The sequence below is a fragment of the Rhincodon typus genome, unplaced genomic scaffold, assembly GCF_021869965.1.
Source record: "Rhincodon typus isolate 14 unplaced genomic scaffold, sRhiTyp1.1 hic_rhity00002317, whole genome shotgun sequence".
Taxonomy (NCBI): domain Eukaryota; kingdom Metazoa; phylum Chordata; class Chondrichthyes; order Orectolobiformes; family Rhincodontidae; genus Rhincodon; species Rhincodon typus.
Window position 1 is genome coordinate 9472 of NW_025967955.1, and position 15529 is coordinate 25000.

Below are 15529 nucleotides of genomic sequence, written 5' to 3' on the forward strand. Positions count from 1 at the left end.
CCCCTCCCCCTTTTCTGATGAAGGGTCTAGGCCCGAAACGTCAGCCTCTCTGCTCCTATGATGCTGCTTGGCCTGCTGTGTTCATCCAGCCTTGCACCTTGTTGTCTCGGATTCTCCAGCATCTGCAGTTCCTACTATCTGCAATTTTTCGTTTTGGGCTGTGCAGACGGCCGAGTTCCATGCTTGACAGCGAGTTCTGGAACTGGAAACTAATGCTGCGAGTAACCTTGGCTTGTCGATTGCTGCCTACAGACCCTCGGAATTGCTGCATCTCTGCAAAACTGAGAGGGAGCGTTTTGCTTAACTCCTGTTTCTAAAATCCATCCTCTACTGCTTAAACACTTTCTGTGCTCTAACCTCCATGGACCTCTGTAGGAGAGATTTCCAAATGTTCACTGCTACCTTGGAGACAAAATTCCTTTGAATCCCTATTTTAAATGTGTCCCTTTATTTTGCAACTGTGCCTGCTAGTTCAAGATTCCTCACAAATGGAAACATCTTCTGAACATCAGCCCTGCAAGCCCCTTCAGAAACTTGCATGTTTCAGTAAGATCACCCTTCATTCTTCTAAACCAAAATAAATAAAAGGCTTGAACGAGTTATTCTTGATGAGTCAACTGCTTCATCCCAGGAATCAGCCCGTCGAATCTCTTGAACTAACTCCAATTATAGTATATCCTTAAACATGGGAATCAAAACTTTATACTGCTGCAGGTATGACCTCTCAAACACCCTGCATGGTTGGAAGAAGACTTTCCTACTTTTAAACTTGCAATTCTTTGCAATAAAAGCCAAAATTAACAACAGAATTAGGCCATTCATCCCCTTGAGCCTGTTCTAACATTTAATATGATCATAGCTGATCCGTGTCCTAACTCCATATACCTGCCTTTGGTCCATTGCCCTCAAAGACTTTGCTTAACAGAAATTAAGTGCTCTCAATTGATCCTGCATCCACTGCCATTTGTGGAAGCGTTCCAAATGCCTACCACCATTTGTATGAAGTGCTTCCTAACATCCTTTCTGAATGGTCTGTCCCCAGTTTTCAGACTCTGCCCCCTCATTCTAGAATACCCAATCAGTGGAAATAATTTATCTACCATATCTTTTCTTGTTAATATCTTGAAGACTTCAAACAGATCACTCCTTAACCCTCTAAATTCTGGAGGAAACAGACCTAATTTGCATAATTTGTCCTCAACGTAAATTCTGAAGTCCAATTATCATTCTTTCCCCAGTACTGATGCCAGTGTCCCACAGATTGGAACCCATTTCTCCCATACCAGTCTTTAAGCCACGCATTTACCTCTAATCTTACTTACCCCTATACCTGTTTGCATGTGGCTCCAATAATAAAGTGGAAGTTATTGCATTTAAGGTTCAGCATTTTAGCTAGGCCTTGAGGTGCTCATAATCCTTCAGCAGAACTTCTTTCCTAGTGCTGCCTGTGTTGTACCTATGTGGACCATAAAAACTGGGTCCTGCTCCTTTCATGCTAAGTTCCTCTGCAGCCCAGAGGAGACGTTCTGAACTTTGGTACCAGTTAGACAACACAGCCTTCAGAACACTGTCGTTGCTACAGACAACACTATATATTCCCCTAACTATGCTATCAGCTATTACTAATTTACTACACTTTTCTCTTCCTGCTTGAATGGTAGTGTGGACCATAGTGCTATGGTCAGTTTGCTTGTCCCCTCTGCAGTCTGTATGCCCTCGTCCAAGAACCCTGGACCTATTGGACAAGGGCTCTGGCTGAGGCTTCTTCAAAGGTAAATTCTGAACCTGCCCCACTTGCAGTCTGTACCTGACCACAGACCAAATTGATGCAATTAGTCTAAAATATGTGACTGCCACCTGAAGCACGGTGCTCAGTTACCTCTCTTCCCTCCCTGATCTATTGCAGATGTATAGAGTTGTACAGCACAGAAAAAGACCCTTTGGTCCAGACCGACCAGATATCTTAAAATAATCTAGTCCCATTTGTCCCATATCCCTTTAACCCCTTTCTATTCATGTACCTATCCAGATGCGCTTTTAATGTTGTATTTGTACCTGCCTCCACTACTTCCTCTGGCAGCTTGTTCCACACATGCACCACCCTCTGTGTGAAAAAGTTACCCCATAGGTCCTTTTTATATCTTTGCCTTCTCATCTTAAACCTATGCCCTCTAATTTTGGACTGCTGTACTTTGGGAAAAAGACCTTGGAAATTCACCCTCTCCATACCCCTCATGATTTTATAAACCTCTAAGGTCACCCGTTAGTCTCTGACACTCCAGGGAAAATATTCTCCCTATTGCTCAAACCCTCTCACCCCAACAACATCCTTGTGAATGTTTTCTGCACCCTTTCAAGTTTAACAACATCTTTCCTATAGCAGGGAGACTGGAATTGAATGCGGTATTCTGAAAGTGGCCGAACCAATGTCCTGGACTGCTGCAACATGACATTCCAACTCCTGTACTCAATGCACTGACCAATAAAGGCACGAATACCAAATGCCTTCTTCACTACCCTGTCTACCTTCAAGGAACAATGAATCCGTAGCCCAAGGCCTCTTTGTTTGGCAAGATGCGCCAAGATCCTATCATTAAGTGTATAAGTCCTGCCCTGATTTGCCTCCCCAAAATGCAACAATATGTTTTAAAAAAAAACTTGGCTGATCAGGCTCAATAAAACCAAAGGTTGTCCACTTCTGTAGTTTCAGGCAGGGATTTTTATTTTCCTGAAATCAATTAAACCCCTGCAGCGCTGTGACCTTCCATATCAGCTGTGAAACTACACTTGTTTGCTGCTTCATAAAAACCAAATCTCTGAGCCTTATGCAATTTCTCAGTTTCTGAACTTGCCATGTCGTCGCTTTCTTGAAACACACTTCTTCCTCCCTTTTAAGGTATCTTTGTTCTTGATTTTTTTTGTTATAAAGTTCCAAAAACAATGCAACAACTTTTTTTAAAAAAAACAGCAATTATTGCCCCAAAGAAGTGAGTAAATCCAGCTAGCCTTCAAAGCAGTTAAAGTCACCCAGCCTGGAAAGCTTGCATACTAACTTATTGATGGACATAAGGGCGGAAGTTGCAGAGGCTCCGCTACAGTATTCCATTCTTTCTTGGATAACAAGGATGGAAAGCAATGTCAGAAAAACATCTTTTCACATAGTGGTCAGGATCTGGAATGCACTTCCTGTGAATTTGTTGGAGGCACATTTAGTAAAGGCGTTCAAAGGAAAGACTGAACTGACTAGGAATAGGGTTAGAGAGCAGGCAGGAGAATGGCACAAAGTAGGATGTTTGTTCAGTGAACTAATGCAGACAAGCTGGGCTAAGTAGCTTCCTGTAGCGATTCTCTTTAAAAAGAAATGGGAGGGAGAGAAAACTGGTAATTACAGAATAGCCAAATTGACGTCAGCATTGGGGAATCTTTTAAAAACAATTCAGGGCAATATAAATTGGCATTTGCAAAAGTATGAGCTAATAATTGAAAGACTGCATGAATTTGTAAAGGAAAATCTTGTTTACCAACTTGATTAAGTTTGAAGTAATGGCTTGTTGCTGAGGTTAGTGCAATTGGTGTGAGTATATGGTCTTAACAATGACATTTGACAAAGTAAAATGTGATATACTTGTTAGCAAATTGAAAGCCAGGTGATTGTAGTTACTTGGATACAAAACAGGCTAAGGGACCGGCAGTATGGAGTAATGGTGAATGGCTGTTTATTTCAGTGTGGTGATTACTGATTTTTGTTTTCTATTGATGACCTGAACTTGGGTCTGCTGGGCAATATTTCCCAAATTTGTACCATCTGGAAGCTTTGAAATGTAGTAAATCACAGGGTGGGTAATATTGGTCTTCAGAATGGCAAGTGTTGGGTGAAATAGCCAGTCACATGACATGTCCTGTAACACTTAATCACAATACTAGAAGCTACCTTCAGCCCCAGTCTCTTTTCGTTCCCTGATATTTTAATATCCTTCCTTTTTAGATTTTTATGCTCTACTCTCTCATTAACTATGCAGTCTTTGTCCAGTGGTGCTGAATGGATAATTGTCTTGGTACCTCCCTATGATCCCTAGCATCTCAGATGCCTGTCTGCCAGTTTGATCCATTTCATGCTGACCAAAATATGGCTTAAAGAGTCGTCATGTTCTTTAATCAACCTATTTAGAAATGTTATGATACACCTGTGGAGCAGGTGGGACTTGAACATGGCCTTCTGAAATAGGGACACTACCACTGCACCAAAAGAGCCCAATTTCCTTCGGGTAGATGTTTCTAATTGACCTGTTCAGATATATTGTGACATATCCTTGGGGCAGATTGGACTTTTCCCAGCAATGGGGACACTACAACTGTGCCAGAAGAGCCCTAGTTCCTCAGACTACTATCCCATGTGTGACTATCTTCAGCTGCTTCATCATTTACCCTGTCTTTCATCGTGAGTTTAGAAATGGGAATGTTCACTGATGATTACACAACTCATACTGAAGAAGCTGTGTTTATGAGAGCCTCGGTCTTGAACTGATAGTGGCAAATAACATTTGTACCAGGTGATTACAATCTCCAACAAGGAGATTCTAAATATTTCCCCATGACATTCAATATCGTTACTGTTGCTGACTTCCCTGCTTTTAACATCAGTGGGGGTGGGAACCATTAAAACGGGACTCTGCCAACTATGAAAGTTATCACTGTAGCTATAGGAGCATGTCAAGAGTCTGGTGATCCTGTAAAATCTAACTATCACCTGATTTTCCACGAGACTGTTTGTTACCTGAGAGGCATAATTCAAGCTTACGATGGAATACTCTCCATTTGCCTGAATGGGTGTAGCTGCAATAACACTGAAGAAGCTGACTGCCATTCGCGCCATCTGCCTATATATTCACTGTCCCGTCAACTGGTGCCAGCTGACAGCAGTGTACCATCTACAAGGTGGAGCAATTTGCCTTCCATTGATACCATCTCCCAAAACACATGCATCCATTGCCCTTGGCCTTCTATGTCATGGGAGCACCACAATCTGCAACACCACCATTTCTAACTCACGACCACTGAGCCACACACTGACCTGACCTGTAATTATATCAAATTCCTGGATCTCTTTTCAACAGCACCATGGTTCTACCAGTACCATGTTGCCTGCTGTGGTTTAAGGCAGCAGCTCACAACCACTATCTTGGGACAAAATAAGGAATGAACAAAATCAGCAGTGGTCTCGTCCAGGGAACAAATTTAAAAGAAAACGTTCTATTTCAATAGTTGGATGTAGTCCTCAGTTTAAGGTTCTTCCTGCTAGTGCCTCTGCAAAAAAAAGTGATACTGATTTGCCCAAGAAATGAGACACCACCAGGTTTCAGATATACTCCCACCCATCAAGTGTTGAGACCTCTATTAGTCACTATTCCGGATCGCAGCATTTTCCTTTGCTAGCTGTTCATCTTCTTCCCAGCTACGCAATGGTGCTGCCATGAGTTAGGCACACACTGCTGCAGGAAGTTGAATTCAATGACAGTCGCACATAAAATCTGCAGTGGGCAACCATGCCCCATCTTGTGGGAGTACCAGTTGAGTAGCTGGCTACTGTGAAATGGGTGTTGTCTCTGCCACATACTGAACGAAGGCTTTGTCCCTGGGAAGAAGCTAAGCAAGCATCCACTTCTGAGTAGTTGGAGAGTTTGATGTTCTTTCTTTTACAAGATTATTACATAGAGAGATCTAAATAGACACAGGGTGTGGCTTTTGCCCTGGTACCCCACATATCTGTGGTTCTTGTCTCATCACGTCTAAACCATCTTAGTAATTTGACGGCCATCTGCAGTTTTAAAGTGAATTTTTTTACTAGTTATAATGTGAAGATAGCTAGACTGTCAGGAAGTGTAATTTTTGTAATTGACTTTTCTAAGGGGATGGGGGAAAATGTCTGTTTGTACAGGCCTGACTACTTTTAGAAATGCAGAGCTTGTAGTTCAAGTGGGAAGCAGAATACTGAAGGAGGGTAAGATAATGAAAGAAAAATAACAATGTAAACTAGTGTGATCTATGAATTCTTAAGTAGAAAGGAAACAGTGTGGCATCAGTTTAACTAAAGTAATAGCTAGCTAGTAAACACCTATGGTCATACTAGTCAGGATATCATCTGATCTCGGGAAGCTGAGCAGACTCAGACCTGGTTAGCACTTGAATGGGAGACTGCCTGGGAATACCAGGTGCAGTGGGTTTAGTTGCCATTAGAGACTGCTCATAGCTTTGCATATAAAAACTGATGTTAATCTATCACCAGTTCTGCTACTGGCCACTGTTCTTGCTCATGCTTGCTTTTGTCTACTTGCATTAGAAAGTACAGCATGAGAGTGGAGGGTTGAGACAGGATTGGGTGAGAAAAGCAGAAGAAAATAGGGAAAGAAAACTTGTAGAATCATAGAATCCCTATAGTATGGAAGCAGGCCATTTGGCCCATCAAGTCCACACCGCCCTTCCAAAGAGCATCCCAACCAGACCCACCCCTCCCATCCTATCCCTGTAACTGTGTATTTCCCATGGCTAATCCACCTAGCCCACATATCCCTGGACGTTATGAGCAAGTTAGCATCACTGATCCACCTAACCTGCATATCTTTGGTCTCGTGGAGGAAACCTATGGGGAGAATGTGCAAACTCCACACAGTCGGTCGTCTGAGGGTGGAATTGAACCCAAGGTCCCTGGTGCTCTGAGGCAGCAGTGCTAATCATTGAGTTACAGTGCTGCCCCAGTACACCATGATCAGATATCAAGGCACATTATAAATCTAGAGCAAAACAGAAATTACTGTCAAAACTCAGCAGGTATGGCAGCAGCACTGGGGAGAAAGCAGAGTTAACGTTTCAAGTCCAAATACCACTTTTTCCATTCACAGAAAGATGTTGGAAGAAACATTACTCTAGATCGATAATAAAACAAAGATGAGGAGGCTGGAGACCTGATACAAAGACAGAAGTTGCTGGTGAAACTCGGCGGGTCTGGAAGCAACTCTGGGGAGAAAGCAGAGTTAACGTTTCAAGTCCAAATACCACTTTTTTCCCAGCTGCCATCAGTTCTTGTGAAGAATTTTACTAGACTTGAAACATAAATTCTGTTTTCTCCCCAGAGTTTCACCAGAAATTTCTGTCTTTGTTTCAGGTCTCCAGCTTCCTCATCTTTGTTTTATTATCGATCTAGAGTAATGTTTCCTCCAACATCTTTCTATGAAAGGCCTTCACTTCGTGTGCTGACTGGAATTGTGGTTTGTGCAGCAACTTAGAGGCTGACTTATGACTATCCGTCATCAAATCTTCTGGGTTAGAATAAGTGGTCATGCAGCTCAGAGGGTATGTTAGTCTAGACAGACATCCCATATCCAGTGTGTTGATGAATTACTGACAGTAGTCTAACCAGAATGACTTTGGTGTTTAGTTCATACTTTAATATTCTATAAACATAGACTGTGTTTGAGACTGACTTGAAAAACAGTTGATATTAAAATAATAGTGCCATAAATTTTTGTGCTGCCTGGAATTTGTCAATGATAATCATTAGCGTCTTCTACTTTTGCAGGCTGCCCAATGCTATATCGGACATATTTGAATCAACTATCAAAAGCTGCCCTTACAGTTGGTTTTTCAAAATGCAGTAGGGCAACGAGTCAAGGATTTCTTTGTGAGATGCTACACGTGCATGCTCAAAGTCACAAAACTATGGCTAAAACTAAATTTGAATATGTTCGCCAGTTTGAAGCTGATGATACCTGCCTACAAAATTGCTGGGTTGTAGTTCGACTGGATGGCCGAAATTTTCACAAGTGAGTGGAAAGCAGAGATGTGTACTGCATGTTGCTGTTTTCATGAAGTCCCCTAAAATTAACATTTTTGTAAAGTCTCTGCCTGTATTTTAACTCTTACAAAGTATCAGTAAATCATCACTCACATTTGCAGATCTCTTTGGCTCCTGGTCCATGAGCATTAGAAAAAGATAGGCCATTTAGCCCCTTGATCCTGTCCATCACTTCATTATGTAGCGAATGGTCTGTATCTTAAATCATTTCACTGATTGTCACTATAAATCCATAAATGGCCTTGTCTACCAAAATCTTTGTTTTAAAATTATTAATTGAACTAGCACAATTTTCTTCCAACATATAGAATGTTACAACACACAAGGAAGCCATTCAGCACATCAAGACTGTACCAACCCTTTCAAAAAGCAATCCAGTGAATCCTGTTATCCTTTCTACCACCATTTTACCTTGGTGCTTCTTGATCTTTCTCTTAAATGTCTTTTTTATGTTTGTGTCCCTGTCCTAGACTCCCATCAGTAGGAATGCTTTTCTTCTAAATGTTTATACACCTCAAATTAACTAATTTCTTAATCTTCTGTGTTCATCTGTGCTCCTAATGTCACCATTGAAGTCCTGGTAATGTTCTTCTGAATCTGCTGTGCTCCTTCCCAGGCTAAGCTATTTTTGGCTTGGGGAGAGCAGTGCACGTTATTTCAGATGTGGTCTAACATGAGTTTTGTATGACTGTAAGAAAACTTCTCTTTATTCTGTGCCTCTTATTATAAAGGCTATCATTCTATAAGTTTTCTAAAATTATATTTTGTACATGATCTGTGTTCTTGAATACTAAAGCTCTTGGAATTGACTTTGGCTAGCTTTTTGATATGTAAATAATGTTGACGTCTTTTGCTTTTTTTTGGTCCAAAATCATTAACTTCCCAGTTATCTGAATTAAAATCTGTTACGGGTTCATTTATTTGTTCTATAAATGTCTACATAATTTTTATACTTCGTCATACACTCATTACTACATTGCCAATCTTTGTGACATCAGAAAACTTGGATATAAGGCTCTCTAATGTGCTATCTAAGCCATTAATAAATGAAGTGAATAATTGAGTCATTAAGCTTTAATTTCGGTTAACTTTTTTAATGTGGAACTCCATACGAACAATAACTGTAGACGTTTCTTTGACTGCTACATTAGTTACTTCCTGTAAAAAAAAAAAAAAAAAATTCAGTTGACATGCCTTAGCTATTACACATCAATATTGGCTTTCTGTATTCCGCTCCAATCTCTATTCAGTTATACAAATAGATGATAGTCTGTTGCCTTAATCAATTTGCCATGGCAATCAGACCCCTAGCATGTTATCAAACTTGTAATCCTCTAAGGTCTTAGAGTAGATTTGTAGCTCGGTTGGTTAGCCTGCCGAGCTGGTTCATTGTTTTTCCGCAGACGTTTCGTTACGCTGCTGGGTAACATCATCAGTGCAGCCTCCGATGAAGCGCCGTTGTATTTTCCCACCTGTTATTTAAACTCTGGAGTCTGTTGAAATGAAACGTCTGCAGAAAAACAACGAACCAGCTTGGCAGGCGAGCAACCAACCACAAAATTCTAATCCTTGTGTCCAGAACACTCCTTAGAGTGATCTTAAGATTCTTTTGTTGCTGAATTAGAGGAAATTACTTCTCCTTTTGTCAAGTAAGGTCAGGTTGAAGCTTTGTATCTTGGCTGAATGTGTTTGATTTCTAAGTTCAGCATGATGAACGTGCTTCTGGTTGCAACTTTCACCTGTTGGACAGCACTTACTTAAACTTATTTCTTGACTTCAGGTTTGCAAATCTGCATGATTTCAGAAAACCCAACGATGAGCGGGCCCTCCGTCTGATGACACGATGTGCTTTAACTGTCATGGAAGAACTGAATGACATTGTGATCGCCTATGGCCAAAGTGATGAGTACAGCTTTGTCTTTAAAAAGAAAAGTAACTGGTTCAAAAGGAGAGCAAGGTGCAGTGTACAAATAAAGGCTTTTACTCTGGATCAGTTTTTCTGGTTTTATTTAGTTCAGATATATTGTGAGCTAAGTGTCAGGGAAAGCAAAGATGAATTTAATAGTTTACAGTTACTAGGAAAGACTGGAGGAATGGAAACTCTTTCTATTACAGTAAGAAAGGATAAGATCTGAAGCAGGTTATTATTAAATCTTTGACATGAATAGGAAAACTCTTTCTACTAGTTGCTAAGTCAGTAATTAGAAGACATAAATTTAATATCATTCAGAAAACTGTAAGAGTTTAAAAGATGAATACATACATTTATTTTAATACTGAAGATGGCTGGGGTGAAACGAGCAAATAGATCCCATAATTATTTTAAGAAGGTAAATGGGCAAGTATTACTTGAAAATTAATTTAAAAGCTTGGGCTGTACTGAGCATTGGAAAGAGGAGTCTGTTCCTGCCTTCAGTTAGACCCTTACTGTGTACCTTCATTCCACCTACTTGCCTTGGTTCTGTGTCCCTTAATTTCCAAAGGGGTTGAATCAGTCTAAGTTAAGGGTTAAATTTTCAGGGATTGTAAAAGCAAATGAGAATCTCGGGTGTATGAAGGCAAGCTAGAAGTATGTGAGCAAGATAGAACTGGCCTAGGGTGAATGCCTGTAAAGACTATAGGAAAACAGCAGTTAATGTAAGACCCCAGGACAATGATGTATGGGAATTGTAATATATATGTTGTAATGTTTTGTATAAATATTGGAAGTTTCTATAATCCATCAGCATGAATTCTACAGTTCGATGATAAGACTGGCAGTCCTGCGCATGCATAAAATAAATGATTGTTACTTGTTTACTGAAGTCCTCTTTGAAGTTGTATGAGAACAATATTGCTTGAAACTGAATTTTTTTTTTAAAACTGCAATTTTCAGTTAACCAGAGTCTTAACAATGTGGGCTTCGACTGAATTGGTTCATGCTTGTGGAAGAGTGCTACAGTGATTTACCATTGCCCTCTGGAGGGTGGCTGACCAGGAAAATCTCCTGTTCTTATCACCTACCTTAATGGCATAATAGAAAGACTTGCAGGCTTATCAACCTGTTTGGTACAGTTATAAATGAATGTTCCATGGTAGAGAAGTCCAGGTGTGGCCTTGAACCCAGTGTTATCCATTCCATCATAAGGCTTCCTTAATTTTTTATACTTAAGGGAATAGAAGCCTAAGCTATCCAATATGCCCTCATAATATTACCCATTTAACTCTAGGTATCACTACCAGAATGACTTTGCAGAATGCTGGCACAAGTATGAGCTGAAGGTGTGTCCCTTCTTTATGTTTGAGATGTCCTACAGCACATACTGAAATAAGATGACCAGGTTGTATTAACTATTGTATACAGTGAAGGGTTAAATGGCTTCTGTGTGGCTTGTTTATTTGCTGAAGGTGGCAAGGTTGGTGGTGGAGTGAAGAAATAGGGGATCAATAATAAATCTGATTGGTTCCTTTTGTTTTCTCCCCCTTCAGCCAGTTACTGAATCGGTGATGGGTTTCAGTGATAGCTGCCCCCTGGGATATCACTCAAGAAGCTGCTTCTCAATATTATTTGAGACAGCAAATGCTGGCAGCTTGTTCACTTGTCCTTTGGACAAATGCACTACTTCCCAGGTATAGACTTTTATTTCTCATACCTGCCACAGAAAAGGAATCCAAAAATTAAACTGTCCTGACTGGGATTAGCTAGCTTAACATAAACCAGGACCCAGTGAGAGTCTTCTACATATCCCAAACGGCATCACTACATAAACTTTACGGCATGTGAAGCAAGACATTTGAACTAACCGGTTCAGTGTTGATTTTTATGTCTACAAGGGTCTTATCTCATCTTGTTTCATGTGACTGTATCTGCATATTCTTGTATTCATTTCTCCCATGTGCACTCACCTAGGTTACTCCAGGTCATTCACATTATTAGTCCATCTTGTAATAAGTCCCACATTCTGACCACACGCTACCTTTTTGGCTTGCATATTTGCTTTGCGAACTAAAGGACAAATCTGTTTATACTCTTGTAGAACCACTGTAATGTAAAGTGGGCAGCTTGATAAATGGAACATGATTTCCTGTGATTAACAGTTCACTTTGTTTTCTTCCCTCTTTCAACAGCAAATTCATGAGCCACGTGGTCTCTCAGTTTTCTTCCAGCTTTGTTTTTTACTGGAAAGATTACTTTAAAGATCAGGCCCTCTTATTTCCACCTGGATTTGATGGAAGAGTCATTCTTTATCCGAGCAACCAGAACCTGCGAGACTACCTAAGCTGGAGGCAGGCGGACTGTAAGATATTTAGCCTTTCAAAAAAAAATGGCATTCAATTAAGATTATATTCATTTTTCTTGTGCTTTCACTCAATGATGTAGTAGATCCACTCTACAATTTGTCTTTCCTTTCTTAAAGGCTTTGCCTCTTTGCAGAGATACTGGTTATCATGGCCCCCTCAAACCTCTGCCTAGTGCCCATTTTTAAAATGAGCGTTGGTACGTGTTTGTTCTTCTTTAAAGCGGGATGGGAACTTCCCAGGGGTATGCATATATCTATATCCTATGGTCAGATAAAGTCTACCTGAGATAACTCAGATGTGCTTTTGACTGCTTCAGCTGTAGCATTTGGAACCCATTGCTAGTCTTGCCCAAAATCAGTGAAGTGTATTGCAATTGTTATTGGTATCTCAGCATAGTCAGGGGACAGCAAGGGACAGAGGGTGTTGGTGGAAGGTTGTATTTTGGACTGGAGGCCTGTGACCAGAAGTGTTCCACAGGGTTTGGTGATTGTCCGCTGTTGTTTGTCTTTTATAAAAACTATTTGGATGAGAATTTAGGAAGCATGGTTAGTAAGTTTGCGGATGACACCAAACTTCATGGTATAGTGGACAGTGAACAATGTTATCCAAAATTACAAAGGAATCTTGATCAGTCGAGCCAGTGGGCCAAGGAGTGGCAGATGGAGTTTAATTTGGATAAATACAAAATGTTGTATTTTGGTAAGATGAGCAAGGGCAGGACTTATACAGTTAATGGTCAGGCCCTGGGGAGTGTTGACAAACAGAGACCTAGGGGTTCAGGTGCATAGTCCTTTGAAAGTAATGTCACAGGTAGACAGGGTGGTAAAGAAGGTGTTTGACAAGCTTACATTCATTGCTCACACCATTGAGTATAGGAGTTGGGATGTCGTGTTGTAGTTGTACAGGAAGCTGGTGAAGTCACTTTTGGAGTACTGTGGATAGTTGTGATCACTCTTCTGTAGAAAGGATACTATTAAATTGGAGAGGCTGCAGAAAAGAGTTACAAGCATAATACTGGGACTGGAGGGTTTGAGTTATGAGGAGAGGCTGGATAGGCTGGGACTTGTTTCACTGGAGCATAGGAGGTTGAAGGGTGACTGATAGAGGTTTATAAAATCATGAGGGGCATAGACAAGGTGAATAGCAAGGGTCTTTTGACTAGGGTTGGAGAGTTCAAAACTGGAGAGCATATTAGAAGATGAGGAGAAAGATTTAAAAAGGACCTGAGGGGAAACTTGTTCACAAAGTGAGTGGTCCTTATGTGGAATGAACTGCCAGAGGATATAGTGGATACAGTTACAGTTACAACATTTGAAAGACATTTGGTCAGGCATGTGAAAAGGATAGATTTAGAGAGATACGGGCCAAACACAGTCAAATGGGACTAGTTTAGTTTGGGAAACTTGGTTGGCGTGGATGAGTTGGACCAAAGGGTCTGTTTCCATCCTGTTTGACTATGAATTTGTTTACTGGATAATTTTGATTTTTCATGGTTCACGTGAACATAATATGAAGACTTGAAAACTGTTCCAAATTTCTTTTCTGTTGAAAGATTGCCTGCTTTGTGCCATAAGATGGGGTGTACTTTAATTAGTGCCTATGCATACTTGTACTGTACAATGTATTGAAATAATATTCCAGTTTAAATGCTTTAAGCAGTGGTTTTCCATCAATAGGTCATATTAATAACCTCTACAACACAACGTTTTGGGCATTAGTGCAGCAAGGTCGTTTGTCTAACAGCGAAGCTGAAGAAAAACTAAAGGTAATAATCTTGACACTATTCAGTGTGGGTTAGGACTGGGGCTGCTTGTCCAGCTGAAATTTTGTTTTAACTGTTTATCTTATCTCAAGAATTTCTCTTTCCATCTCCTAATGTGGGATACCAGGTTGCAGGAAATATACTCTTTTAGCAGTTTCTCATTGGGCAATGCTTGGAATAGTAAACAAGATAGAGTAATAGTAATAGTGGTGAATAGAGGATTGACAGATTTAAGCATACAGTAAAAAGCTTGAAGCATAATGCTGGCAAAGAGGGGAGATGCTAGGCATTAGCATTCCTGCTAAGGTGGTAATAATTCGAAGATGAGCACATGCTCAAGTCTATATTTGAAAAAAAAATGTCAGGGATGATGGGAAGTGCTAAACTTCAGAGTGCCTAACCGGTCAAGTGTGAGAGACACTAAAGATTGAGCTGCATGAGCAGGGAACGTTGGCGACATGAAAGTTGGCTGGCAAACTAACCTTCTGTATTGAACTCTATAAAAATGGATGCACTAGAAAGCTATTGGGGCTCTGAACCATCTTGATGAAGGTCTAACTGAGTGATCAGAAAGCTTAATCCACAATAATGGCTCTCTAACAACAGGTACTAAATATGCTGAACTGCTAAACCTGATATAAGCAGCTTATTTGATAAATGTGGATTACTGATCATTTAATTCACTTGACTTTTTAGTGGGTATATTGAAGGAAAAGAATTAGGATTGTCCTATGGGGCGACTCTATATTTGTAACACTAATGTGTGTCTTGAGAGTCACAAACCATCTGATTATGGAAAACCTCGCAGTGAAGTCCAATTTAGTCATCAAGTGGTATCCACATAAGTTCACTTGCAGCATTTGCTACCTGTTGACCAGGACTCTGAGGCATAATTTTTAATTTTTTCACTTCCATAGCTGAGTGTTATTATTGACAACTGAATGGCTTACTAGCTATTTCAGAAAGCAGCTAAGAGTCATCCACATTGCTATGGGTCTAGAGTTGCATGCAGGCCAGACCAGGTGAGGACAGCAGATTTTCTTCCTTAAAGGACTTTAGTGAACCAGGCAGATTTTTCATGACAATTGCCAATTGTTTCCTGGTTTCCATTAGATGAGTTTTCTTTTAATAAGAGGTTTTTGGAGTAAAAAGGTTGGCACTGTGCATGCAGTGCAGTCACCTCTCCTGAATTCATCTGGTGTTTTTGGGTCTGAACTTTGTTGCTTTGACTCATTTGAGTGACTGCCACCTTAGTGGCAAGTTGTGGATTCAACCCCCACGTTGGAACACAAACTCTCAATCTCGGTTGACACTTCATTGCAGTGTTTGACAGGGAGGACTGCACCACTGAAGGTGCAGTCCTTTATGTGAGCTATTTAACTAATGTTTCAACTACTTCTTTAAACTGTCAATAAAGATCCCATGCTGTCATTTAAAGAGCACAGTGTTCTAGCCATCACTCTGCCTCTAACCTGTACCATCAAGATTAGACAACAGTTTGGAGCTGGAGGAACACAGTAGGCCAGGCAGCGTCAGAGGAGCAGGAAAGCTGACGTTTTCGGTCAGGCCCCTTCTTCAGAAAAACCATCAAAAAAAGGCTGTTATTATTCTGATTGCTGTCTGTGGGGCCCTATTGT

At 40.5% G+C, this 15529-nt stretch overlaps 1 protein-coding gene across 3 annotated transcripts in view; it reads left to right on the plus strand.

Moving 5' to 3' along the window:
• Positions 1-15504, plus strand: part of thg1l (tRNA-histidine guanylyltransferase 1-like) — a 17199-nt gene extending 1695 nt beyond the window's left edge. Inside the window, exons 2-6 of one of the 3 annotated variants that reach the window (XM_048593094.1) lie at positions 7574-7817; positions 9630-9806; positions 11957-12126; positions 12247-12326; positions 13807-13907. In XM_048593094.1, the coding sequence (XP_048449051.1) occupies positions 7582-7817; positions 9630-9806; positions 11957-12126; positions 12247-12302 (639 nt within the window). In that variant the 5' untranslated portion in view covers positions 7574-7581 and the 3' untranslated portion in view covers positions 12303-12326; positions 13807-13907. Of the gene's footprint in view, positions 1-7573; positions 7818-9629; positions 9807-11956; positions 12127-12246; positions 12327-13806 lie in introns of all 3 variants that reach the window. The other 2 variants (XM_048593093.1, XM_048593092.1) reach the window with 2 other exon arrangements.
• Positions 15505-15529: the final 25 nt, after the last annotated feature.